This window comes from Capricornis sumatraensis, chromosome 17 (genome assembly GCF_032405125.1).
Source record: "Capricornis sumatraensis isolate serow.1 chromosome 17, serow.2, whole genome shotgun sequence".
NCBI classification, from domain to species: domain Eukaryota; kingdom Metazoa; phylum Chordata; class Mammalia; order Artiodactyla; family Bovidae; genus Capricornis; species Capricornis sumatraensis.
The window spans coordinates 70,534,819-70,562,384 of NC_091085.1; the positions used below are offsets into that span (position 1 = coordinate 70,534,819).

The 27,566-nt window shown below is 47.2% G+C and overlaps 1 protein-coding gene across 1 annotated transcript in view; it reads right to left on the reverse strand.

Annotated features, from left to right (window-relative positions):
* Nucleotides 1–27,566, reverse strand: part of MYO1H (myosin IH) — a 39,868-nt gene that overhangs the window by 3,413 nt on the left and 8,889 nt on the right. Inside the window, exons 6-28 of the mRNA XM_068989624.1 lie at nucleotides 27,334–27,432; nucleotides 26,292–26,405; nucleotides 25,872–25,943; nucleotides 24,718–24,837; nucleotides 23,367–23,434; nucleotides 22,914–23,019; nucleotides 22,533–22,613; nucleotides 21,256–21,347; nucleotides 18,461–18,555; nucleotides 14,524–14,570; nucleotides 14,028–14,108; nucleotides 13,170–13,275; nucleotides 11,530–11,647; nucleotides 9,194–9,307; nucleotides 6,373–6,449; nucleotides 5,832–5,900; nucleotides 4,486–4,570; nucleotides 3,662–3,821; nucleotides 2,756–2,839; nucleotides 1,893–1,986; nucleotides 1,627–1,682; nucleotides 691–826; nucleotides 74–144 (exon numbers count right to left, since the gene is read on the reverse strand). Of these exons, the coding sequence (XP_068845725.1) occupies nucleotides 74–144; nucleotides 691–826; nucleotides 1,627–1,682; nucleotides 1,893–1,986; nucleotides 2,756–2,839; nucleotides 3,662–3,821; nucleotides 4,486–4,570; nucleotides 5,832–5,900; nucleotides 6,373–6,449; nucleotides 9,194–9,307; nucleotides 11,530–11,647; nucleotides 13,170–13,275; nucleotides 14,028–14,108; nucleotides 14,524–14,570; nucleotides 18,461–18,555; nucleotides 21,256–21,347; nucleotides 22,533–22,613; nucleotides 22,914–23,019; nucleotides 23,367–23,434; nucleotides 24,718–24,837; nucleotides 25,872–25,943; nucleotides 26,292–26,405; nucleotides 27,334–27,432 (2,145 nt within the window). The remainder of the gene's footprint in view (nucleotides 1–73; nucleotides 145–690; nucleotides 827–1,626; nucleotides 1,683–1,892; nucleotides 1,987–2,755; nucleotides 2,840–3,661; nucleotides 3,822–4,485; nucleotides 4,571–5,831; nucleotides 5,901–6,372; nucleotides 6,450–9,193; nucleotides 9,308–11,529; nucleotides 11,648–13,169; nucleotides 13,276–14,027; nucleotides 14,109–14,523; nucleotides 14,571–18,460; nucleotides 18,556–21,255; nucleotides 21,348–22,532; nucleotides 22,614–22,913; nucleotides 23,020–23,366; nucleotides 23,435–24,717; nucleotides 24,838–25,871; nucleotides 25,944–26,291; nucleotides 26,406–27,333; nucleotides 27,433–27,566) is intronic.

Sequence of the window (27,566 nt, forward strand, 5' to 3'; positions counted from 1 at the left end):
GAGGTTTCACCGGGGGCAGCTAAAGATATCGGCAGTGTTCCTCCCTGTTAACAGCCCCACGGCCAGCAATTACCTTTTGCTTGATGTCTGCTTGCGAAACGTGAATGACTAAGATCCCGTCACTGAGGCTGCTGGTGGAGACACCTTAGGGCAGATGCAAAGTCAGGGGCCAGGAACTGGACAAGTTGATGCAAAGACAGAGAAAAGAGGCCCGCTTGGGGGTTCCCAACCCCACGCTTTTTCCCTCCTAGCTGGGCTTTATGGGGTGGCAGGCAAATACTCCAGCAGTCAGCATCTGTGCTTGGAATAAGAAGCTGTCACGGGTGACTGGCATCCTACCTGGATGCTGGAGTGAGATGCCATGGGCCTTTATGCCAGAATCAGGCACAGGCCAGGCCTGGCTGCCCTGGGTTTTGTGGGCACCCTTCACTTAGGTCATTTTTAAAATATTTATTTATCTGATGGTGCTGGGTCTTAGTTGTGACATGTGGGAATCTGGTTCCCTGTCCAGGACCCCCTGAACAGGGAACCTGGGCCCTCTGGGCCCCCTGCATTGGGAGTGCAGAGTCTTAGCCACTGCCACCAGGGAAGCCCCTCACTTGGTCTTTCAACGAAGGAGCTGCTTCCTTGCTGGTGCTCCTGGGAGCTGAGTCCACCCAGTGAGTCAGCTTAAGATCGCCTGCTTCTTACCTCTGAGGGTGGGGTACTCTATTTTCTGCTTGATTTTGGCAAGTTCCACCACGTAGGCTGCTTTCTGAGTGAGGATGAGCTGCCGCTGCCGCGTCTTGAAGCCTTTCCTGTCATATTTAGTGACTGGGACGCCATACTGCAAGGAGGTGACCGTCACTGCGAGGGATGCTCGAATCACAGGGGAGGGGGCAGCCCACCGAGTCCCCTGTTCCTCGGACTCCAGCATCGTGGCTTCAGGCACTCAGCTGAGAGGGGCTCAGATGGTGCACAGATGGGTTCTCCCTGAACCCTGGCTCTCTGAGATAGATGTGATTCCTGGCTCTGCCTATGGTGTGACCTGAGGAATTCAAGGCCCCAGCATCTGCCTCACCAGGCTGCTCTGAAAACTCAGCAGAGATGAAGACACTCTGCGGGCACTGGAGAGCAATCTAACCCGGTCACCGGTCTCTGGTGCCCAGAAGACCAAGTGACCCAGCAGCCCCTGAGCTGTCACTGGCTGCTGCGTGCCTGCGCCCCTCACACCCCCAGCCCTCCGTCCTCCCCGTTCACAGAAACACAAAGGCACCGAGACCATAAGTCACCTGCCCAGGGGTCGCACAGCTCAGTTACGAAGCCCTCGTGGGTGCCCGGCACCCCCGCCACGCCGCTTCTAACGGGATGTTTAATGATTACGTGCATAGCCGCATTCCACTCAACTTCACAGGACATCAGACACAGTGGGGTGACAGATAAGGGCCGTAAGGACAGCAACGGGCACCAAAGATTATGGGCCCCCCTCATCTCAGCATCTGGAGCCGCACGGCTGAGAGCTGGGGCCCCACACGTGCACCCCTGCTTTCAGATAGTGCTTCCAGCCCCGCTTTGTGTAGGAAACACACCCTATTCTCAGACCTTGAGGGGAAGTCCTGTCTCAGGCAAGGACACACAGCTCCTTACCTGGACTTTCTCGCTGCTGAGGAGTTGAAGCACTTTGGGGTTAATGTCTCCTTCATCTAAGGAGGCAACCAGAACACAGTGAGTCATCACTGGGTACCAGCCCTGGGCAGAAGCCAGAGGCATCGGCTGGTTTTACGCCTCCCTGTGACCTAGACCTCAAGCTGGGAGATAGCTGTCAGGAAATGCTAGGCGTCAAACATCTTCCTTTAACTTTTTTTTTTTTTTTAATAGGGCAAACGAGCATGTAGATGGAAAAAGGGACTTACCTATTCGGCTGTTGGCAAAGGGTTGATTTAGGCTTTCTGCATAGCCTTCTTTCTTTCCCCTGAATATTTCACTCGTGACCACCTTTTCCTGCATCTGGTACAGTTAAAAGTACAGAACGGTAGCCGTGAGGCTCTTGGGGACCCAAAGAGGTCCATGTTAGCGCTGACTTTCCTGAACAAGTCAGGCTCCTTGGGGAGCCTTGCCACACCTCTGCCAAGGAGTCAGAGCACACAGAAGTCGAACACATCTGGCTTGAAGTTCCAAACATTCTACTGCTGAGAGACTGATGTTGACGCTTGGGCTTGTCCCTACTTGCACTGACTTCTTGGAAGTAGAATGTTCACTGTTTGAGAGAGCACTTTCTTCTAGGTCAGAGGTGACAAACTACAGCCCGCGAGCCAAATCCAGTAAAGCGCTGTGAGTGGTGTATATTTTGGAGCAGGGCTGTGCCCTTTATTTACAGGTTGTCCCTGGCAGCTTGCGTGCTGCCGTGGCACAGTAATTTCAACAGAAATGGTGTGGCCCACAAAGCCTAGAATACTGCCCTCTAGCTCTTCATAGAAAAAAAAAATCTGCTGACTGGCAGATGAAATAAAACCACACCTCCAGAGAGGGGGCCGGCTGGATGGTGTTTCCATGGTAACAGTGCTAGCAAGACAGTGATGGTGCTTATGACACTTGCCAGCTCAGGAGGGCTCTGTGCTAAGTGGTCCACGTGCATCTTATCCTCAAGGCATGTATGAGGCATGAGCCTTGTGTGACCCTTGTTACAGGGGAGACGGTGGATGAGGACCGCGGGCCCTCGCGGGGCTCCACCCACCCCTCTCCGGTCCTGCCACCTGCCCGCATGCCACGTGCCTACCAGGGCTCTCCTCTCAGCGGTGATCCCACGGCAGTACTTCCGGACCAGGTTCCTGGTGCACATCTTCCTGAGCAGATCGGATGCCTGTGTGGGGAACACACCCGTTTTCCACCTGCCTCCCTCACCCGCCCCCACTTTCAGGCTTCAGCCACCAAAACAGAAGCTTTGAAAGCAGGGCTGAACTCAGTGTGATGTACAAGCAGCGCGTTAATATTTTCTGATCAAAGAGAGCTGCTCATCTTCCAGTCTTTCCACTAAACTGTCTTATGGCTAACAATCTTATGGCTAAACTGGTGGTTTTAAACCCTGAATGAGTTTTGAGTCCCCTGGATTGCTGGCTAGGAGGTTCCAAGAGACGCTGACTCAGGGGCCCTGGTGGGAGGGGGCCCAGGAATCTTACAATCGCCCCCACTCTGCGCTCCAGACACACAGGGTCCCCGCAGCATCTTCTGAAAAACACTATTCTAGGCGACCATCTCTGAACCCATGTGAAAGGTTCCTAAGGACAGAAGCCATTCAGAAGTGCTGCGTGTAAACAGACCTCCTCTGGTGTCATACTTCGAGAGAGAATATGACAGATTCTGGGTTCAGTTGCTCAGGCATCGCCCTCACGGGGAAATGCTTTATCTGGGGAGGCAGCACAGAGCAACAGTCTTCCCTGGTGGCTCAGCTGGTAAAGAAGCCGCATGCAGTCCGGGAGACCTGAGTTTGATCCCTAGGTGGGGAAGATCCCCTGGAGAAGGGCATGGCTACCCGCTGCAGTGTTCTGGCCTAGAGAATTTCATGGACTGGAGAATTTCATGGACTGTACAGTCCACGGGGTCGCAAAGAGTCGGACACGACTGAGTGACTTTCGCTAAGCTCCACCCACGCCATCTGCCACATGTGTTCTGGAAGGGTTCTTACAGTTCCCAAGATGCCAGGAGGCCTCAGCCAGCTCTTGTCCAAGACGTTCTTCGGGACGTGATGCCGAAGGTTTAAGATGTAATTCTTGCGCACGAACACGATGAACTCCTCGTTGTCAGGACAGAGGGGCCTGTTGCGATTGATGAACCCCTTTATGAACCTATGCGGGAGAGAGTGTTGTTAGTTGCCTATTTCCTCACTTCCTGTTTCTTCGCTGAGTTCTCTCCTGCACTGGTTTGAGTCAGCGTCAGCCAAAACGATGGGAGATTAAATTTGCTCACCACGTAGGGCCACGGGTCAAACCTGCCCCCAAAGACATGTTCTGTTTCACCCCCGCCATGCTTTGGTTTTATTTTGAGTAACCTGAATCTGGGAGGTATTGCATGAAAGCCAGATTTCCAGCTTTCCTTGAAAGAAAGCCAAAGGTCTGGCCAGACTGGCCCGAGAGCCATGGGCTGAAGCGGGGTGATGACTGCCCCTCTGAGGTGGACCGAGGGTTTCCTTTGGCCTCGGTACCCACCCTATGGTTCTTCTTCATCCCAGCTCATGAGACCTGCTGCACCAGCCTGGCCTCAGAAGCATTTGACTCTGTGACTTGAGAACTAGGCTAAGAGAAACGTCGAATGTTGTGAGGTGTGATCACCATCCAGTGAGGGTACTCAAAGGAAGGAGATGGAATGGAAGTCCTCAGGGCTGACGTCCTGCAGGAAAGACGGGTTCTCTGCCCAAAGCCAAAATCTCAGCCAAGTCCACGACCACCCTCTGCAGTACGGCGGCAGCACTCAGAAACGTCCCCGCCTTACCAAAGCCGACGGAGAACTTACTTCCTTACAGTCTGCACCGCCCACTTCCTCCTCTTGGCCTCCTTCCGAGCCAGGGCTCCACGCCAGTGGGCTTCGAGCGTGATGGCTGAAAGAGGTCACCGCTGGCATTAGGAGGTGAGCGCAATCCCTTAAATACAAGAGCCTCTTCAAGAATGATGCACCCCCTCCACAAACTCCTGGACGCCGCTGCAGCACTCTGCCAGCCCCCGAGATGGAAAGTGGGACGAGAGTCTTCAGTCTCTACCCAGAGGGACCCCTGAACCAGGAGGACAGAGGAGCAGAGGGAACTGGGGCGTATAAAGGCAAAGCCTGAAACTATGCTGGGGGCCGGGTTCCCCAGGCCTTTTTGAGGGAGCAGAGTGGCCCTCGATGGCACAGGTTGGTCCCACCCCTGCATTTGCCCTGCCTCTATCTTGTGTAGAGTTTTAGCCATCTATGCTAAAAATCGGGACATATAAAAATTAGACTTCTGGCTCATGTCCCAATTTTTAAAAGCTTTTCAGATTTTTTTTCCAGTTAATTATGAAACTCAAAGTGCTTTTCTTGTGTTCCTCATGGCAACGCTGTTACAAAAACAACCAACCAGAAACAGCCCAAACGTCTGTCAACAGAACAGCTAAATTGTGGTACGCTCGTAGAGCAGCAGGGGTCAGCAAACTTTGGCCCCCGGGACCAACTGCCCTGTTTGTAAATAAAGTTTTATTGCAACAAAAATGTCGCAAAAAAAAAAAAAAACAAGTGGTATAATTTTATGGAGTTCAAAACAGTCCCACAAGTGTATTATTTCATGATACATCCAGAGATGATAAAACTGTAAAGAAAAACAAGGAAATAATAATGCGAAGTTCAGAAGAGCGGTGTGTGTGGAGAGAGGGGGTGATGCTGAGAAGTGATTTGGGAGGGACAGAGCAGAGGGGCTCCAAGAACAGTCATGGTGTTAATAACCTTAAAAAAATTGTCCTTTAAACACACATATATGCTGTGGATCAAATAAAACACATCCACAAAACAAGTAGAGATTGCAGTGTTACAATCTCTGCTCAACCTAGACAGCATATTAAAAAGCAGAGATGTTATTTTGCCAACAAAGGTCCGTATAGTCAGAGATACGGTTTTTCTAGTAGTCATGTACGGATTTGAGAGTCAGACCATAAGAAAGACCGAGCACCAAAGAACTGACACTTTTGAACTGTGGTGCTAGAGAACTCTTGAGAGTCCCTTGGACTGCAAGGAGATCAAACCAGTCAGTCCTAAGGGAAATCAGTCCTGGGTGTTCATTGGAAGGCCTGTGGATGACAGGGAAACGGTGGGCCTGGCAAACTGGAGAGGTCCTGTTCAGCTCTTACCTGCTTGTCTTTTTCTCACGTACGCTCTCCTTTCTAGGCAGCATTTGTACGTGGCTTGGATTCTCGCAACTTAAAACAAAACAAAGCTTTTGGTGAAGTGGCTTTCAATTGTGCATCTTAGCAGTTGTGACCTTCAGAAGGGGGTATCAGCAGTGGCCCTGGGGGCATGCAGGGTAGAGGTGACCGAAGAAGCCGTGGGATGTGACAGGACGGACCCTATTAAAATCAGGACAGGGACTTCCCTGGGGGTCCAGTGGTTAAGAATCCACCCGCCAATTCAGGGGACGCAGGTTCAATCCCTAGTCAGGGAAGATTCCACGCGCCACGGGGCAACTAAGCTCCTGTGCAACTAGTGAAGCCCGCATACCCTGGAGCCCATGCCCGCCACAACAAAAGTCACCACAGTGAGAAGTCCGAGCACCGCAATGAGGAGTAGCCCCCGCTCGCCGCAACTAGAGAGCCCACGTGCAGCAATGAAGCCCCGGCACAGCCAAACACGATAGATAAATTCTAAAAAGTCAAGGCTGAGGGAAAACCACACCTAATTGATGTTTACTAAATTCAAAGGCATCTTCAGTAGCAAACAGAGTTCTGGGGAAGCGAATGAATATTTTGCTTCTAGAAATGAAAAAAAAATTTATTATTCACTAGTCATCACCGTCTGTAGTGGGTTGAATAGTATCCCCTCCTCCAAATTCACATCCACTTAGATCCTCAGAATGTGATTCTTATCAGAAATAGGGTCTTGGGAGATGTCATCATAAAGATTGAGAAAAAAAAACCACACTGAATTAGGGTGGACCCTAAATCCAATGAGAGTGTTTTTAGAGAAAGACACACAGAGGGACACGGGGAAAAGGCAGCTGGAAGTGGCATGGGAGGAGCCTCCCAGTGAGACTGCGGAGGGAACATACCCTGCTGACAGCTGGGTTTTGGCCTTCTGTCCTCCAGAACTGTGAGACAATAAATTTCCATTGTTTTAAGCCAGCCAGCCTACAGTTAATTTGTAATGCAACCCTAGGAAACTAATTCATCATCCAAACCCCAAGTTACTTCCCTGAGCTTTAAAAGGTGATGACACAGAGTATGGGTCCAAGTTTAAGAGGAGATCCCACCAAGCGGCAAAGATTAACTAGAAATGTGTGTATGTTTTGATGCCAAGCTGTGTCCGACTCTTTATTGCGACCCCGTGGACTGTAGCCCACCAGGGTCCTCTGTCCATGGGATTCTCCAGGCAAGAACACTGGAGTGGGTTGTCATTTTCTTCTCCAGGGGATCTTCCCGACCCAGGGATTGAACCCACGTCTCCAGCTTGGCGGTGGATTCTTTACCAGTGAGCCACTCACTGATCTCATATTGTCAGCCCACCCCTCTCCCCCAGCCCCAACACTTCAAGGGAAACTTCCCAAGGCAGCCACTGGGAGGCAGCACCGCCTGGTGTCACAGGAACCCACTTTCTCATCCGAGGTTATGGATGGGGGCAGATACAACCTCTGACCCCCATGACCCACCTCCCTTCAGATGTGCTATGCCCAATTCCCCTCAGAAATCCGGTTTGGAAAAGCCACTGCCTCTTGGAGTAGGGCCCAGAATACAAGAATAAAGGATGGGATGGGGCCCGGGTGGTCGCAGAGGGCTATATACAAATTGGCAGGCAAAGCCCATTGGCAGATTCAAAGGCAGAGATCCCTAAGGCTGCCATCTCTGCGGCCTGAGAAAGGAGCCTCTTCATGCCTGGGCCCTGTCCTATGCAATCAAATTAACGCTGATCAAACTGACCAACAGAAAATCATCCTGGTTGGCCCCACTGAGCTCTGCCTCAAGCCTTCAACATGAATGAGAGTCCTCCTGCTCGCCGACAATGACAGCTCTGCGGTAATGAGACCCCAGGTTCCAGAACACCACCCTCTGGGAAGCTGGAGGAGCATTCACATCACAGAAGTCCTAGCACCCCCCGAGAAGTCGGCCACACATTTGAGAAAGGAAGGGATCCAGGCACATAGGGGTGAGGGGGCTCACGTGGCTCCCGTCCTCCCGTTGACACACAGTTCATCCCAGCTCCCGACGCAGGTTAAGAACCCAGGGCTCCTTTACACTTAATCTCCAGTAGGCAGTGATGTAGCCTTTCTTTCTTGCCATTTAGAGTTTGTGATACTGGGTTTTATTATAAAAGAGATCTGTCTGGTCTTTGTCCCATTGCAGTGTCTCAGCTCCCCAAACCTGTGTGATTTCCCAAGTGATTAGAGCAACAGGGGCCTCTTTTGTTAATGCTCTTAGTTTTTGCTCCTGAAATAGCTTCCAAGAGATACAGGTGAAACAGGTGTCTTTTTAAAAATTTATTTCCGTTGTGGTTTATTGCATGAAGGTGAATGTAGTTCTCTGTGCTGACCTTGCTGTTTATCGATTTTAAATATAGTTTTATATGCCGATCCACACTCCTGTTTTATCCCCCAACCTTCTTTTCCCTGGGTATCGTTTATTATTCATGACAAACCCCTTTCAACTACACCATCACCTAACAAGTGATATTTGGAAAGCCCCTCAATAACCTAAGGATGGGAACTGGTCGCCAGGGAAACCAGTCTTGAAATTAGAGAGTTGGAAGTCACAGCCCCACTGCTTTGGAGGGGAGAGGGGCTGGAGGTGGAATGAATGACCCTTGGCTAATGAGTTTATCAATCATGTCTGTGTAATGAAGCCTCCATGAAACCCCCCAAAGAATGCAATTTGGAGATCTTCTGGGTACACCTGGAAGAGCTTCCTCCCTTCTCCCACATACCTTGCCCTGTTCATCTCTGCTACCCTTGTTCCTGAGTTATATCCTTTTGTAATAAACTGCTAATCCAGTAAGTAAAATATTGGGTTGGTGAAACATTCAGGCTTTTCCATAAGAAGTTACAGAAGAATCCTAATGAACTTTTTGACCAACCCTCTATTTTTCTTGATTCTTTGAACTGCTCTAGAATAATGAATCAAACCCAAGACAGGGGTCATGAGAACTTTCAGAAACTCAGGTGACAAACATCCCTTGTGATTGGCTTCTGAGGGGAGGACGGCCTTGGAGGACTGAGCCCCCCACCTGTGGGACATGACACCCCCCCCCAGGGAGCTGACAGACGTGAGTTTCATTGCAGGACACCCAGCTAGCTGGTGTGTGTGTTGGAAGGTTCTGAGTGAGTGAAGTGTTGAGAGTGGAGGAGACACACAGGAGAGCATTTCCTTTACAAAACTGCATTTAAATTGAGTGGACGAAAGTATCTGCTAATAAATTTACGTAAACTCCTGAAGGATGAACCTCCAGGCTCAAGATGGAGACGAACCGATGCGTAAAACACTGTGACAGCGATTTCCGGGACACTCACCTCCCTAACTTGTACTCCTCAGGTTTGTAGCCAATGTACTTGATCAGCCGCTCTACGCCCTCTTCTGGAGGCCCGTGCCAGTGCGGCCAGGTGTCTGGGCACAAGGACTTATACCTGGGGAGAGGACAGGCACGTTTAGAAAGCTCCCGGGTCGGGAAGATCCCCTGGAGGAGGATATGGCAACCCACTCCACTATTCTTGGCTGGGAAATCCCATGGACAGAGGAGCCTGGTGGGCTACAGTCCCTGGGGCTACAAACAGCAGAACACAACTAAGCAACTGAGCGTGCACACACACACGCACACACCTTCCCTGAGCTCCCCTAGAGATCTGCTTTGCTCTTCTGGGCATGCCAACCACTCAGAGGAGACTTCACACCGAAGCCTCCTAGAAGTGTCACTCCAGTCTCTGCCCCTGTCCTCAGATGGCCTTCTCCCCTGTGTCCCTCTGTGAGTCTCTCTCTGTTGTAAGAACCCTCTCATTGGACTTAGGGTCCACCCTAATTCAGTGTGATTTCATCTCAATCTTTATATTGACAACATCACAAAGACCCTATTTCTGATAAGAATCACATTCTGAGGATCTAAGTGGATGTCAGTTTGGGACAGGAGGACACTGCTCATCAGAGGTTTATATTAGCAGGTAGATAAATTATTAAAATAGCAGTAGGGGAAGAGATTGTTACTTAATAAATGCATATAAACAGATATTATCAAGACACAAGGCTTCTGGGAGAAAATTCAGCAAGATCCTCGGTAGAGAAAGGGATTCCCAGGTGGCACTAGTGATAAAGAATCCGCCTGCCGGGCAGGATATGCAAGAAAGCCGGGTTCTGTCCCTGGGTCAGGAAGATCCCCTAGAGTAGGAAGTGGTAACCCACTCCAGTGTTCTTGCCAGCAGAATCCTGCGGACAGGTGCCTGGTGGGCTACAGTCCCTGGGGCTACAAAGAGCTGGACGTGGCTGAGCAACTGAGCATCACCATTGGCAGAGAAAAATCTGATATTAAACGAAGACTGAAAATAAACATCCCAAAATGCTGAAATTTCAGAGTGCAGTATCTTGACGTAAGTGGGATAATGCAAGGAATTGGATTTAAAGTGTAACCTATGCCTGTGCTTTTTATAATTATGAAAAAGCTGTACTTCAGAGACTTCCCTGGCGGTCCAGTGGCTAAGACTGTGCACTTCCAGTACAGGGGTCACGTATTCTATCCCCGATCAGGGAACTAAGATCCCACCTGCTGTGAGGCATGCCCCCCCCAAAAAAAAAAGTTCAAAAGAAATTGAATGTTAAGTTAAAATATGGAATTAACAATATTCAACCATGTTATCCTACAAAAACAACCATTTTATTATGCTTCTCTTGAAAGGGTAAAAATGTGTTGTTTGCACACACAACAAGCAGCCCAACTGATGCACAAGCAATTTGGGCCGTGGTGGTGGTGGTGGATATATCATTAAATCCTTACCAAATCCTTGAGAGCAGCTTAATCCCCGTGTTGCACGTGAGCAATTAGGTCACGGGGGAAGAGGAAGATCGGGGATTCCCACCCAAGAATCTGTGGCTCCAATGCCCACCTTCTTACCACTACCCCTGCGTCTTAATTTTTTTTTTTTTTTAACACTTGCGTCTCTTGACAGCCCATGAGGCCAAGGGGATTGCTCCCAGAATGACCCGCAATAAACCAGCAGCGGTGGGAACAGACTTCCCCAGCCAAGTTCAGACTCCAGGGCCCACGTCTGCCCTCTGGTGGCAAGTCTGTGCATTGGCCCTTGTACTTCCTAGATGCCAAAGAAGTACTGTTGCTGCGGCTGCTGCCGAGTTGCTTCAGTCGTGTCGGACTCTGTGCGACCCCATAGACGGCAGCCCACCAGGCTCCCCCGTCCCTGGGATTCTCCAGGCAAGAACACTGGAGTGGGTTGCCATTTCCTTCTCCAATGCATGAAAGTGAAAAGTGAAAGGGAAGTCGCTCAGTCGTGTCTGACTCCTAGTGACCCCATGGACTGCAGCCCACCAGGCTCCTCCATCCATGTGATTTGCCAGGCAAGAGTACTGGAGTGGGGTGCCATTGCCTTCTCTGAAAAGAAGTACTGGGTTGGCCGAAAAGCTCATTCAGGTTTTGGGAAACCCAAATGAACTTTTTGGCCAACCCAATGCATTAGTGTAGTTTAGCGAAATGAAGGGAAGGTGGTAAACCAAGTCAGCTTCCTATTCTCTGGAATGCCATCACTGTCACAGCTTCAGCAGGTAAGAACCAAATGAGTTTCCTGGGGGGATGACCTTTTATTCATCGCTGCTCACTTCATCGGCTTAAGATCCACAAAACAAACTTTACCTTTGCAAGAAATGCTCGTACTTCCGTCGGTAGGCGAAGCCAGCCCGTCTCACTCGCAGGTGCTCCATCAGCCCCAGGTACTTGACCTGATGCCTGATAAGGAATTCGTCGAATTTGCCTTTGGAAACACAGAAGGAGGAGTGATGATAAAGGAGCCCATGGGCGTGTTTCATCTAAGACAAGACCAGAGGCTACACGCTGACGCTCTCTGGACTAGGTCTAGCCACAATATGTCCTGTTAGATTCTAAGTGTGTTTCTTTTAACGGGGGGTGGGGGTGGGGCTAACAGGAAAATCTGAACTTCTGGTTTCTCTTGAAAAACCATGATGGGACTTCCCTGGTGGTCCAGGGGTTAGGATGTCACCTTCCAGGGCAGAGGGTGCAGATTCCATCCCTGGTCAGGGTCTTAAGATCCCACATGCCTTGTGGCCAAAAGAACCAATACAGAAAACAAATATTGTAACAAATCCAATGAAGACTTAAAAAAAAAAATCTTAAGAAAAAAAAATCTTAAGAAAAGCCATAAGATCTGGTCATTCTGGACCTAGACTCTCATGTGGCAATAAGTGCCCTGTAGACAGGGTGTGCCTGCTGCAATTCGCCGCAGTCCCCTCCATTCCCTATTGCCTCACAGCCAGCCTGCTTCCCTCATTTGCTCTTCCTGCCTGGCTGCTGTAAGCCTTTGACTGCATGACCTTATTGTGAGAGCATGGCGCAGGTTCAGCAAATACCCCAGGCCTAGACCATCTGGAAACGGAGAAGGCGATGGCACCCCACTCCAGTACTCTTGCCTGGAAAATCCCATGGACGGAGGAGCCTGGTGGGCTGCAGTCCATGGTGTCGCAAAGAGTCGGACATGACTGAGTGACTTCCCTTTCACTTTTCACTTTCATGCATTGGAGAAGGAAATGGCAACCCACTCCAGTGTTCTTGCCTGGAGAATCCCAGGGATGGGGGAGCCTGGTGGGCTGCCGTCTATGGGGTCACACAGAGTCAGACACGACTGAAGCGACTTAGCAGCAGCAAACCATCTGGAAAACTGCACTGGCTGGAAAGAAGACGGGTGGCTTCCCCTCGCCGCTGAGGTCTGCCAGGCTCAGCTTCGTTGGCCCCAAAACTGGCCAGGCTCTGGGCCATGCTCACAGGGCCCACAAAAGTCACCTTCCTTCCTATTCATTTACCTTCTATTTCTTTAATATGTTTTCTAAAAGCATTCTTTTTTGAAAATGTTATTTTTGGCTGTGCAAGGTCTTCACTGCCATGCAGGCTTTTTCTCGAGTTGTAGTTAGTTGCCGTGCACAGGCTTCACGCTGCAGTGGCTTCTGTGGCGGAGGACAGGCTCCAGGGCTCAGAGCCCCCCGGCTCCAGAGCGCAGGCTCAGTGGACGTGCTGCACGGGCTTAGCTGCTCTGCAGCCTGTGGGATCTTCCCGGATCCGGGACCAAACCTGTGTCTCCTGAATCGGCAGGCAGGTTCTTTACCACTGAGCCACCAGGGAAGCCCCGTTTACCTTCTGTTATTAAATACTGATGACAAGCAGCAAGCCTGTGCTGGTTTTTAGGACTTTACCCCGCTACCATCTTGGTTTTCCTCCCGGCCTCCCTTCCCTCAGCTCAGGGTTCCAAACGATTCTCAACTCACTGGGTTCTTTCCTCTCATTGGGCTTGATGCAACGGATGTACGAAGGTTCCTTGGAGATGAGAATTTCCAGAAGGCTGCTCAGACTGTTTTTAAACTGAGTCCCCACCTGCAGGGAGACAGAATGAGCTGACCACACAGCATTGCTCCCCGTTTATACAGAGAAGGCTGGCTCAAGGCGGAGACTGGTCTTTCAGACCCGAACTCTTAACAGACCAGTTCTAGTGGGCTGGCCAAAAAGTTCACTCGGGCATGGTACCGCCAAACCGGAATGAACTTTCTTGGCCAACCCAGTACTTACTACCTGTCATGAGCCGTTTTGCCAATGAAGAGAAGGGTTTGGGTGTCCTGGCACAAGAAGCCCGACCTCCATCTGGTGCAGCGGAGGCTGGACAAACATTGTCCCAGGATGGTTTTGTCACTCAGTGAATACGAAGCGAGCACCTTGCAGGAGCCAGCATTACTGCTGAGCCAGTCTCCTTGTTACCATGCTTCCTTTATGAGATGACGCTCATTATCGTAGTTTCTTTCTTTGATAGGTAATATCTTCCTATAGACTGTAAACCCCACAAGGAGAGGAGGACCCCTATCTGTTTGGTTGTACCTGGATTCCCCTGTGCCCAGCACAGCACCTGGCACACAGTAGGTGTTCAATGAATGTCTGCCAATGAACACACTGGTTGCTAACCTTGGAAAATATATATTTAGTAAAACTTGTTAGAGAAGGATATTTCCAGAAAAAGGAGTGGACAACTTACAAAATACAGTTAAGTGAAGTGATTGCATTTTGGTGCAAATTGGGTGGTTTCTGCTGCCTTTCCAATTTTGCACAGGCACCCCCCCAACCACACACACACTCACTGTTGGTGCCCTTCTCCGGTTCTCTAACTCGGCCACCAGGAAGCATTCCTTCAGGATTCTGTTTTTGGACCTGCATAGCACCTGTAGGCAAAGAGAAGTGACCACCACACTTGCTGCTTCAGAAATCATGAAGGGCTCTTCAGGAAAGTTCACATCGGTGTGTCTGTGACGGACCAGACCTATTTGCCTTGGGAGCACTTGAAAAGAGGACGGAAAAGGGACTTTCCTAGTGGTCCAGTGGTTAAGACTCAGCACCTCCATTGCAGAGGGCGAGGGTTTGAACCCTGGGCGGGGAACTAGGATCCCTCATGCTGTGTGTTGTGCGGCCCAAAAATGAAAACAAAGGTGATCTTGAATTGTCTGTTCTGGCCATGAAGTGCTGGAATTCTAATAGAATACATCAAAGAGAAAAATCCAGAAGGCCAAACCTCCCAAATCAGTATTCTGAGTGATATCTCATAACCTTCAAAAATACACAGTTAACTTTCAGACTTACTTCTTTCAGATGTCTGTATAGGAGATCATTGTTCTTTTCCAAGAATCCTGTAAAACATTGAAAAAAAAATCCTGAATCAATGGCTTTGATTAAAAATATAATTCCATACTGAGTGCAAAGGGAAATCCTAAAAATGATCTCTTAATTAAGAGTTTCACAGACTGGGCAATAATGACATTTGGGGCTGGGTCATTCTTGTTCTTGGGTGTCTGTCCTGGGCACTGTTAAGATACATAATGTAAAATTTACTATTTAAACTATTTGTAAGTGTGCGTTCAGTAGCATTTCGTGAATTTACATTGTTGCACAAGCATCACCACCATCCATCTCTAAAACTCTTTTCTTTCTCCCCTGGTGGAAATTCTGTATGGGTTAAGCACTAATTCCCCATGCCTCGCTGCCTGAAACCCTTGATAACCACTGTTCTACTTTTTGTCTTTATGGATTGGACTGCACACCTCACGTAAGTGGAATTCTTTTATATTTCTTTTTCTGTCTGGCTTATTTCACTTAGCACCACGTTTTCAAGGTTCATCCACATAGTAGCAGGTGTCAGAATTTCTTGCCTTTTTAAGCCTGAAATATGTCCCATTGTAAGGACAGAGCACATTTCGTGTGTCTATTCATCCATCGATGGACACTTGGGTGCTTCCACCTTTTGGCTACTATGAATAAAGTCCTGTGTACATAGGTGTTCAGATACCTGTTCACATTCCTGCTTTCAGTTCTTTTGTATATCTACCCAGAGGTAGTCAAAATAAACTTTTGATGACCATAGCAAAGCCACTTCTGAAAAACTTTTCCTAGGCATATAAGGTGGAGAAGGCAATGGCACCCCACTCCAGTACTCTTGCCTGGAACATCCCATGGATGGAGGAGCCTGGTAGGCTGCAGTCCATGGGGTCTCTAGGAGTCCGACATGACTAAGCGACTTCACTTTCACTTTCATGCATTGGAGAGGGAAACGGCAACCCACTCCAGTATTCTTGCCTGGAGAATCCCAGAGACAGGGGAGCCTGGTGGGCTGCCATCTATGGGGTCGCACAGAGTCGGGAAGTGACTTAGCAGCAGCAGCAGGCATATAAGGAGCACAGGCTGGCTAACTGAAATATACAAAGATGTCAAACACAGAGGACAAGAGACAAAGCTGGAAACAACCACAGGCCTTCAGACAGGTGGCGGGACACAGCCCCATGGGGCGTGCATGTAGCTTTTCAGAAGAAACGTGGAGGAATCTGCCACTATGGAGAGTGAATGCAGGTCTGGAGGCAAAAGGCCTGGGTCTGACCTCCAGCTCTGCCACTTAATAGCTGAGTGACCTCAGGCAAGTTACTTCACATCTCTGAGCTCAGTGCCTCATAGATTAAAAGGGAACCAATAATGCTGCCCACCTCCCTGAGTTCTGTGAGTTTTAAACAAGAAACAGAGGTAAAGCATTTGGGACAGGACCTGGTCCATAGAAAGTGCTCAATGGACGTTAGCTGGAGTCCAAATCGTCGCCAATATCTATTAAATGAAAAATGCAAAAGAGATAACACAAAATAGCCATCTGTATTGTTTAGACGTGTATTTGTGCTCTTTAGATATGTGGGCATACACGTCCCCACATATGTGATTATATGCATAAGATATTTTTATTTTCCAGTTGATTCTTGTGGTTACCTAAAGGAGAGACTAGGAGTAAAAGGGGTTTTTAGTTTTCCTTCTGTACCTTTCTGTATTGTGAGCAATTTCTAGCCTTACATGTGTATTGGTGAGTCACTAAGTCATGTCCAACTCATTTTGACCCCATGGCACCCACCAGGCGCCTCTGTCCATGGGATCTCCCAGGCAAAAACACTGGAGTGGGTTGCCATTTCCTTCTTCAGGAGATTTTCCTGACCCAGGGACTGAACCCTCATCTCCTGCATCGGCAGGTGGATTGTTTTGTTTTGTTTTTTTCTTACCACTGAGCCACCAAGCAAACCCTACCTTTCTATTACTTTACTCTTTAAACAAAAATCAGTAGGTTATCTACTTAAAGAGATTTGTCCTATTTAACATTTTTTTCCTTCTTGGGCTCCCTTGTGGCTCAGCTGGTAAAGAACCTGCCTGAAATGCAGGAGACCTGGGTTCGATCCCTGGGTTGGGAAGATCCCCTGGAGAAGGGAAAGTCTAGCCACTCCAGTATTCTGGCCTGGAGAATTCCATGGACTGTATAGTCCATGGGGTCACAGTCGGACACGACTGAGTGACTTTCACTTTTCTTTTTTATACCTCTACATATTTAAGGGAAAAAAAAACCCTAATACATGGTATTTTATTTTTTAAAACTTTTTAGTGAAATAAATTTATGTAGAAGTAAACATTATCTAGAACCTAAAGCAGAGGTGACAAAAGAAAATGTATGAAAAATGTGTTGCAAAAATGTTCACAGCAGCATTATTCATGAAAGTAAAATAGTGGAAACAACCCCCATGCACATAACTGATGAAGGGATACGCAACATGTGGTGTAACCATGCAGTGAAATCTTATTTGGCAATTAAAAAATAGTAACAGCAGGCATGAACCGTGAAAACATTATCCTAAGTAATAGAGAACAAAGTGGCCTTTATCAAAGTTAAGAACTTCTGGGCTTTGAAGGATGCCATCAAGACAGTGAAAAAAATAACTCACAGACTGGAGAAAATACTTGCAAACCATTAATTTGATAAGGGACTTGTAGCTAGAACATAAAGAACCATACGACTCAATACTAATAACTAAAACAATTTAAAAAATGCGTCAAGGATCGCAACAAACATTTCTCCAAGGAAGAAATGCTAATGGCCAATAAGCACAAGGAAAAATGCTCCGCATCACTAAGCATTAGAAAAATGCACATCCAAACCACCGCTTCACACCCGCTAGGATAGCTGGAATCAGAAGACAGACCATGCCAAGCGTTGGTGAGGAAATAGGGAAACTGAGGCCCCCACACTGCTGGTAGGAAAGCAAAATGGTGCAGCCACTTTGGAAAACCAGTCTGGCAGGTACTCAAGAAATTAAGAATAGAGTTATCACAGGACCCAGCAACTCCACACCCAGGTATTTACCCGAGAGAAAGGGTAACATGCGGCCACACAAACACAGTCATGTTGACAGCAGCATCATTCATAACAGCCAACAAGTGCAAAGACCCAACGCCCACCCGCTGAGGAGTGAACTGACAAAGGGCAGCATAGCCGCACGGTGGAACGCCATCTGGCACTTAGGAGCGAGGATACGGATGGACCCTGGGAACATTATTCTAAGGGAAGGAAGCCAGACACGAAAGCCCACACTCTGTGTAAGTCCATTCTTAGGAAATGTCCAGAACAGGCAAATCTCCAGACAGAAAGTTGACTGGTTTGTTGCCCAGGGCTCTGGAAGATGGGCTAGGGGAAAACAGGGAGTGCCTGCTAACATGTATAGGGGCTCTTTTTAGGGTGATGGGGTGATTCTGACATAGAATGTGGTGACAGGTGCCTAAGTGCACAGTGAATACACTAAACACGTGTCAATTGCACACTTTAAATGAGTGAAACAGAGGCTATGTGAATCATCTCAGGAAAGTAGTTATATATAAAATTACTACATTTTATAATACTTAAATATTTTTTTGATGTGGAACATTTTAAAAGACTTTATTGAATTTGTTACAATATTGCTTCTTTTTAAAAATTTTTCCTATATTGCTTCTGTTTTACGTTTTGGTTGTTTGGCTGCGATTCATGAGGGATCTTAGCTCCCAACCATGCTTGCGTTTAAGGCATGGTTAACCACTGGATCACCAGGGAAGTCCCTAAAACACTTCTGAAATGCCGTGATGGCAGTGGGGCTAGGGAACTTTTGAGATGGATATGCAGCGTGTTTAGAGTGGACTCGGGGGCACCTGCATGGCTGTGACCTATGACCTTTACCCCACAGACACTCACCCCTGGTGCAGTACGTGACCTCTCCCGCATAGTGGAAGAGCCGAAACTCCATCCAGCCAATCTTCTTTCTGCCCTTTGGACCTGCCAGCTTCCGGCTATAGCAGGACAGAAATAGACAGGGGCTGAACCTTCCTACCTCACGGCAACAAAATGCACCAATGTATAAAGCAAAAGCTGTTTAGGATTGTGGTGATCAGCTGAAGGTCAGCACTGAAATCTATTTCAACTATTTCTTCCAGCCACAGACCAAGGTCTCACTAAAATTAGACCCTTCCTTCTCACGAGCTCTGAGGGATGAAAAACGTACATGAGCCACACAAACACTTATTTGTACAATGAAATAAGGTTCATTTTTCTTGGTGATGACTCAAAACGGATTTTGCTACTTTACATTTTTATGACATGGAGAGACTAAGATATTCACAAAACATTGTTTTTCAGATTCGGGTGATTTACAGTTTTTTACAACTGTTCTTGAAAAGCATAGACAAGTATATTGATAGCACTCATATCTGAAGTGCACAGCTCAATGAATTTTTGCAAACCGAATTCTCCTGTGTAAATAATACCAGAGCAAAAGACAGAACGTTTCTGGTCCCTGAGAACCCCCCACCTTGAGCCCTCTCCAGGTGCAGTCTGACATCTAACAGAACAGGTTGTTTAATGGCAACCCACTCCAGTACTCTTGCCTTGAGAATCCCAGGGATGGGGGAGCCTGGTGGGCTGCTGTCTCTGGGGTCGCACAGAGTCGGACACGACTGAAGCGACTTAGCAGCAGCAGTACTCTAGGGAAGGGGAACCATACAGTGTGTGCTCTTGCGTGTCTGATTTCTCTTGATTACATGTTTTTGTGATTTATCTACATCACTGCCTGTATTTAGATTGTTCGTTCTCCTGACCATATATTAACCCAATCTGTAAAGATGTTACAGTTTATTTTTCCAATCTTTTCTTAAAAGTTTATTTATTTATTCTTGGCTGTGCTGGGTCTTTGTTGCTGCTCAAACCTTTCTCTAGCTGTGGAGAGTGGGGACTACTCTCTTGTTGCGGAGCATGGGCTCCAGGGCTTCAGCAGTTGCAGTTCCCAGGCTCTAAAGCACAGGCTCAGTAGTTGTGGCGCGTGAGCTTCGTTGCTGCAAGGCATGTGGGATCTTCCTGGACCAGGGATCAAACCTGTGTCTCCTGAATTGGGAGGCAGATTCCTTCCCACTGAGCCACCAGGGAAGTCCTCTTTTTCCAATCTTGATTCATATACTTATCCAATTCCACTCACTTATCCTTTCAATACTCTATAGGTTTGATAAAGCCACTACCATATATTGAATGTTTGCCATGACCAGGAATTACACTAGGTGATTTACATGGTCATTTACAATGCTCTATGGCAGGCATATTAATTATCCCAGGGATGGAGGAGTCCGGTGGGCTGCCGTCTGTGGGGTCACACAGAGTCGGACACAACTGAAGTGACTTAGCAGCAGCAGCAGCAGTAGAAGGGGAAACTCAAACTCAGGAGTACTTACTGCTTGCCTAAAGTCATGTGTCTATTAAGTGTCTGAGCTGGGATTCAAAACCAGGTCCCTATGACTCCAGAGCACATGCCCTTAAGTTCTCTCCTCCTCGTCTCAGAGTGCATTCCATTTCTAGTTGACTTCCTGGGACTCTAAATGCTCTGTGTCTTCATCTGTGGGGAGGTGATGAGGGTACACACACATGTAATGATTCACCAGGTTGCACACTTCACAGCTACACACATCACTGCCTGTGTTTTACACCTGAATTTTTTTGACTGTTTCATGCATGTGGACATGCCCAAAATGAAATGATGATAAATAAAGATACAAAATCTTAAAAAAAGAATTCTACTTGGAATTTGCATGAGCTTGACCCCTACCAATGAAAGTTGTGCAGCTGGTGTATCATCATGCTATTTCTATGTATGAATTAGTAGCTGGGCCTTTCTATGTATGAATTAGTCCAGTGGTCAAGACTCTGAGCTCCCAATACAGAGAGCATGGATTTGATCTCTGGTTGAGGAACTAAGATGCTGCACAGCACAGCCAAAACCAAATTAGTAGTAGCTATACTATTGGGGAGCTATACTAAGGGGGCTACCCTTGTGACTTAGCTGGTAAAGAATCTGCCTGCAATGCGGAAGACCTGGGTTTGATCCCCGGGTTAGGAAGATCCCCTGGAGAAGTGAAAGAATACCCACTCCAGTATTCTGGCCTGGAGAATTCCATGGATTGCATAGTCCATGGGGTCGCAAAGAGTCAGACACGACTGAGCAACTTTCACTTTCATACTATTGGGGAGAACTGTCCACATGCCTAAGAAAATGGATGTACAGTTGACCCTTGAACAACATGGGGCTTAGGGATTCCACACAGTCATCAAATTGTGTGTAGCTCGTAGGTGGCCTTCTGTATCCATGGATTGAACCAACAGGGGATGGGGTCACGTAGTACTATAGCATTTACTATTGAGAAGAAAAACCCAAGTATAAGTGGATTGGCACAGTTCAAACCAGTATTGTTCAAAGGTCAACTATACAGGGGACTTCCCTGGTGATCCAGGGGCTCAGACTCCATGCTTCTAATGGAGGAGATCCAGGCTCAATCCCTGGTCCAGGAATGAGATCCCACAGGCCATAACGAAAGAGTTTGCGTGCTGCCACTAAAGACCCTGTATGGCATGACTAAGAGCCAGCACAGCCACATACACACACACTAGAAGTCAACTCCACAACTACATGAGCCTCCCCCATGCAGCAGCCTGGCAAATGAGACACCTACGTTTCAAAGTGTGCGTGCTTTCCCACTTTCTCCTCCAACCTCTCCAGGAAACTCAAGTCTGTAGCAGGACCAGGACGAACACACTCTTCATCCTTCAAAACAGAAACAGAAGTTTCCGGTCACAGCACCACACTCCATCAATTCCAAGTTTAAATGCTCCCAGCAGCTGTGGCAAAATGTAGTGGATTGAAACATATCATCTTGTGCACAAGTCTGGGTCAACATTTCCAGGGGGAAGAAGGGGTAATCATCTTATCAAATCTGATTAGGGAACCATGGAACCAGAGGGACTGGAAACTCCATGAAAAGTCAGCTCTCCCACCTATCTGATGTCTATTTCCAAAGAATTCCCAGGGACACTTTGCAGCTTCCACAACCAGCTGAGACACCAGCTGGCCAACAACATACCCTCTTTAATGAGGAGCAAAGCCTTCAGAAAAAGCAAACCATAAAACTAGTTAAGTCTAACCTTCCCCAGTCCACGAGCTGTTTTTACTTTCTATGTTGGGTCCTCAACAGTGATAACATTTAATTGACCATCTTAAAAAAAAAAAAAAAGAACCAAAAGAATTCCACAGTGGTTCAGCGGCTAGAACTCTGTGCTTCCACTGCAGGGGAGTGGGTTCAATCCCTGGTCAGGGAACTAAGATCCTCCATGCCAAGTAGTATGGCCGAAAAACAGAAGCAGAGACCATCTTCTACACCCACCACTTGCAGACCCATAATATGTAACAAGACTGAGAAATAAAGCTTAAAAAATAATGAATCAAAATTGACATATACACGCTACTTTATTTAAAACAGATAACCAACAAAGACCTACTATATAGTACAGGGAACTCTGCTCAATATTCTGTAATAACCTGAATGGAGAAAGACTTTGAAAAAGAATAGATACATGTATATATGTAACTGAATCACTTTCTGTATAACTGAAACTAGCGCTACAGTCCAATATAAAATATTTTTTAAAATGAATCAACCCTGTAGCTTTTATTAAAACAACAAGAAAACTGGGTTCAGCTTGGTGAGACAATTCTTACAAAGCAACATTTTTATGCTCTCTGAATCCATCTATGGCAAACCATAGATGAATTTGAATAAGAGGGGAAAGCTCAGTCTAAAACTTGGAGCGAAAATTCAGCAAAAGAGTTCAACTTGCATCCTTCAATAATACAGTGGATTTCACTCTTAACTCTTTGTAAGCCTGGGGAAAAGATCTTCTGAGAATTGAGGATACCTTGGAATGAGCCCCAAGTCAATGTTAATTTTCTCACCAGAATGGAAATGATTCCTTTGTGTCTCTCTTCTACCAAATCACAGATGATCTTGTTGTTGAAATATTGAATTGGTTCCCACTAAAATGACAATGAGGAAAGAATTCTCCAGGAAGGATTAAAATTGAGCATCAAATATATTTCTTTTAAATTGATTGTCCAACTTTTCTTTTCCAAATCTGATTTTTTTTTAATCTCTAACATTTCAAAAAGAATACTTGCTGAATATCAAAATAATTTCCCAGGAAACAAGCAGAGAGGGAGTGAAAAAATAATTCTTAGTACTCATCAGGAAAAACCTCCAATGAAATGATATTTCCCACGGAAATGTCTTTTGCTCGGTTAAGAAATCAAATGAGGAGAAAACATTGAAACATTTACCTCTATACCTTCCATTTCATATTCTGCCTGTTCCGCTTTTAGGGTTCTCTCAATTAATAGTTGCTGGAGTTTCTCATTGCAGTAATTTATACAGAACTGTTCAAAACTGGAGGTGCAAAAGATTTAAGTAACTAAAGCTACGTGAGTAGACCAAGTTTTTCAAAAAAATTATATTTACTTATTTTTAAGGATGCTTTTTCCATACAGAAAATTGAAGTCCTTATTAAACAAATAATTTAATAAACTGATAAGAAGAGTCAAAGTAAAAGACATTTGCATTTTTAATGGCTATTCTGGTTCTGGAAAAGTTTATGAGGCAGGGGCTATGCAAACCTGGAGAATTTCTAGGAACAGGAAAATGAGCTTCAATAACATCAGAAATGTCATAAACCAGACTTGACCTTAAAGGAAAACGAAGAACCAATGGATCACAATGAAATCAAACAAACTCACCCATTCTTGTCAAAGACTTCAAACCCATAGATATCCAGCAATCCAATCACAGTTTTCCCAGTAAAGTCCTAGTGAAAGTAACACACACCATTAATCATTGAGGTTATTTACATTGTAACACTCAATATCTGGCAACTGCCCCTGAATCTGGGATGTGGCTTTCAGAAGAAACAGAGTGGAGATAATTTTCCCAGCCCGCCTCCTCCGGCCTGCAGCCTCCCTAGGTCCCATCCCTGCTTTCATATTCATCATCAGAGTAGAGAGACTGACCTTCCCCTTCTGATTCACTTCCTTGCTTCAGCCCTCCTCAGCCCCCTAAGCCCACATTCCGTCCAAAAAAAGAAGAGCGAGATAGAAAGAGGAAGAGAAGAGGAAGGGAGAGAAAAAGAGAGATGGTGAGAGGGAGGGAGGGAAGGAGGAAGGGAGGGAGCTGTTGACAGCAGGAAGATATGTTCACCCAGGAGAGAGAGCAGGTATTTTGGATCATTTTCAACAGAGGGCCAAGTGCTGTCAGGCAAGGATGGCTATTTAAAAAGAATGTGACTTTTCTTAAGGGACACAATGCAGCATTCTGCATGATGCGCTGAGTCAATGTCTCCAGATCCATCCTTTGCACATTTCCTCCATGAGTCTCACCGCATCCATGCACCCCCGCTGCCCTCATATCATTGCCTCAACTTCCAGCATTGCATCAGCTCCCTTTTAAATTTTTTAAACGTTTATTTATTTTTAAATCTAAATGTATTTATTTTAATTGGAGGCTAATTACTTTACAATATTGTATTGGTTTTGCCATACATCAACATGAATCCACCCTCACGTGTTCCCTATCCTGAACCCCCCTCCCTCCTCCCTCCCTGACCCTCTGGGTCATCCCAGTGCACCAGCCCCAAGCATCCTGTATCATGCATCGAACCTGGACTGGCGATTCGTTTCATAGATGATATTATACATGTTTCAAGGCCATTCTCCCGAATCATCCCACCCTTCCCTTTTTAATTCAAATAATTCTGCTTAAAAAGGAAATATGTCCTTAGGGTGAGTTCAAAGGAACTGTCTTTTTTTTTTTTTTTTTCTTATACACATTAAAATATACTACTGTTAAAATGAAAAGGTTCTGTGTACACTTCAAATGCTGTGCATCCCAGACTTGGGGACACACTGACAAGATCATTTGTCGGTGGACTTGTGTGAGCCTACTGTGTGCTAGAGACTGGGAATGTAGACATGAAAAGACAGTATCTCTGCCCACCAGGAGCTTACGTTCAATTCTCACAAATTGTTTAAAGGTGTTGGTCATAAAACATGGCCGTGTTAAAGAGCACAAGGCACACAATATGCGTGGACCAACCTTGTTCACTAAGGAGGAATTGATTTTGTTGACCAGCCAAGTGAATGTTCGCCCATAAACAGCCTTTGCCATTGCATGTCTAGCGTAGGCAGAGAGATCTAATGTCAATGGGCATATCACCTGAGAAGAACAACAGGTACATCGTTACAGAGGCTAAAAAATTTTTAAAGCCCCCAGAGTTTTCAACCCAGGCTTTAAAGATGACGGGGGGAGAGGGGTGGTCTTTCCTGATGGTCCAGGGGCTAAGACTGTGCTCCCAATGCAGGGGACCCAGGTTCGACCCCTGGTCAGGGAACTAGAGCCCACATGCTGCAGTGAAGACCTGGCACAGCCAAATAAATAAATAAAGATGACTAGAGAAGGATACTTGATGGGGGAAGAACCTCCCGCCTGTGCTGTTCCTTGAGTGCCAGGCACTGTGCTGAGATACAGCCTCAACCAAGACACACAGTTTCAGCCTCTGTGGGCTCATATTTGGCAGAGGGCACTCAACAAGCCAGGGCTTCCCAGGTGACACTACTGGTAAAGAACCTGCCAGCCAATGCTGTAGACACAAGAGACTCAGGTTCGGCCCCTGGGTTGGGAAGATCCCCTGGAGGAGGGCACGGCAGCCCACTCCTGTACTCTTGCCCGGAGAATCCCATGGACAGGGGAGCCCAGTGGGCTACAGGCCATGGGGTCACAAAGAGTCGGACACGACTGAGTGGCTGAGCACAGCACAACATCTAACAAGTCACACCAAGAAGCATTGCGGAGTTCTGAAGCTGAAAGTGACAAGCGCTATACGGAGATGCACATGGCGCTTTAGGGCAGGGAAGGGATGAGCAAGGGAGGGTCTCTGAGGAAGTGATCCCTGGGAACTGAAGGCTGGGAAGGATTTAACTAGGTGAAGCACACGGAAGGGTGTTGCAGCAGAGGGAAGACTATATGCAAAGACCCCATGGAGGGAAGGCAGGGCAAGCACGCAGCACCAAGAGCTCACGAGGGTGGGAGGTCAAGGGATGGGGGAGGTGAAGGCCGGAGATGCTGACAGAAGCTGGACCTCACAGGACCTGGCAGGCAGGATCCAGGAGTCCGGCCTCTCCTGGGGCCACCACCCTACTGGCAGCAGCAGCGGGGAGGGTGGGCACATTCCCCCCCAGAACCATTTTTACCTCCTCTGTTTTGGCTTCAACCTTTCTGTGGGTGAGAGCTTCCAGAAGGACCCATGGGTCGACCCCTAGGAGCTGAATAAATGGAAAACAAAATGCCATTCAGCAACCCAACTTGACTCCCTAGTAAAAAGTTGGTGGTGTCTCCAGGCTCAGGTTCATCTTTCCCATCTGCTAATCATGTTCTGGTGCAACACAGACCATATCTGTGCAAAGCACAGCCCATGTGTGGTCTTTCAACCTACTGGCTTTTACTCGCTCCCTTGCCCACCTCCTAACGAGTGTCAAGTGGGAGAACGAGATGGTAGCCACCTGGGACATGGGCACCTGGCTGTCTTGCTCTCCTCCCCTGCCCCTCCATCTCTGACAGGGTCTGGGGCCTCTCCTGCCCGCCACCCCCACTCTCCCAAAGTGGACCATCACCTTGGCAATCCATTTGATCTCATGAGTGTCTGGTACAGAGGCACAGCCTTGCTGGTTCTCTTCAAAACAAATGTTCCCCAGGTGCAGGACACTGGCAATAATTCCAAAGAGATTCTAGGAACGTGGGAAGTGGTGAGGAGGGCAGGGAGAGAAGACGGCAGCTGCCTGATCGATAAACGTCATCAGAAGTGGTACCTGGGGGAGACCTGGCCCCCCCCCCCGCACCCCTAATTCCAGACTGGAGATCACAGATCCTTCCCCAGAAATTGGCCCTGTGGGCTCTTAGCCACTTCTGATACTAAGGGAAGAGGGAAGGAACTTCAGTGGAGGGCAGGATGCTCCCTCACTTATGTCCAGCACGGAACACCACTACTCTGGTATCTCCCTTTGTCCCCTGCCAATAAGCCATCCAGTGTTCAAATGCCAGGGCCCCAGATACACACATACACACGTAAATATTTTTAAAATTGTATTCTGGTCCTTGAAAGGGCAACAGTTTCACAATCCTCCTCACCCCCGCCAAAAAGACAAAAGATGTAAAAACAAAATGTTTATAAATCCTACCATTTGGTCCAACTTGTTCCAATATAAATGCTATTCCTAGCATGCTAGGGGATTAAACATTTGAGACTGGGTTTGAGAGGAAGAAGAAACATGACTTCCTGCTGGTACCCAATACTGGGGAAATATGGGGCTGCTGGATAAAATGCAGAATGCCCAGCTAACATTTGAATTTCAAATAAGCAATGCCTAATATTTAATCCTTTTTAGTTAAAAAAATTTTTATTGGAGTAAAGATGCTTTACAATGTTGTGTCAGTAAGCAATGTCTAATTTTTTTTAGCATGAAGCTTGTCCCACGCAATGTTGGGACATACTTCTACTAAAAACCTAGTCAGTGTTTATCTGAAATTCAATGCACCTAGGTACCCTGTATCTTTATTTGCTCACTCTGGCAACTCTGTGTCATCACCAAGAAGCCAGGATGGTTTCCTCAACCCCAAGCCTGACCACAGGGAGCTCCACCCTCGAGGGGCTCATACCTCAAGATCATCTTTAGTAAAATCGATGACAGAAAAGGCATTGGAAACAGTTTTCCAGTCATTCTTGTCATTAACAGACGACTCTTTGGCACAGCGACCCTGTTGACACAGCATTGGGCCGCTTAACAGCATTTTCATAAGGACAGTTAGGTGTCAGAATTTTTCTCTGCGAGCATTAAAAAGCTAGTTCTATAATGTTCTGAGCTGTGAAAAAATAGGTTTTATTCTACTTG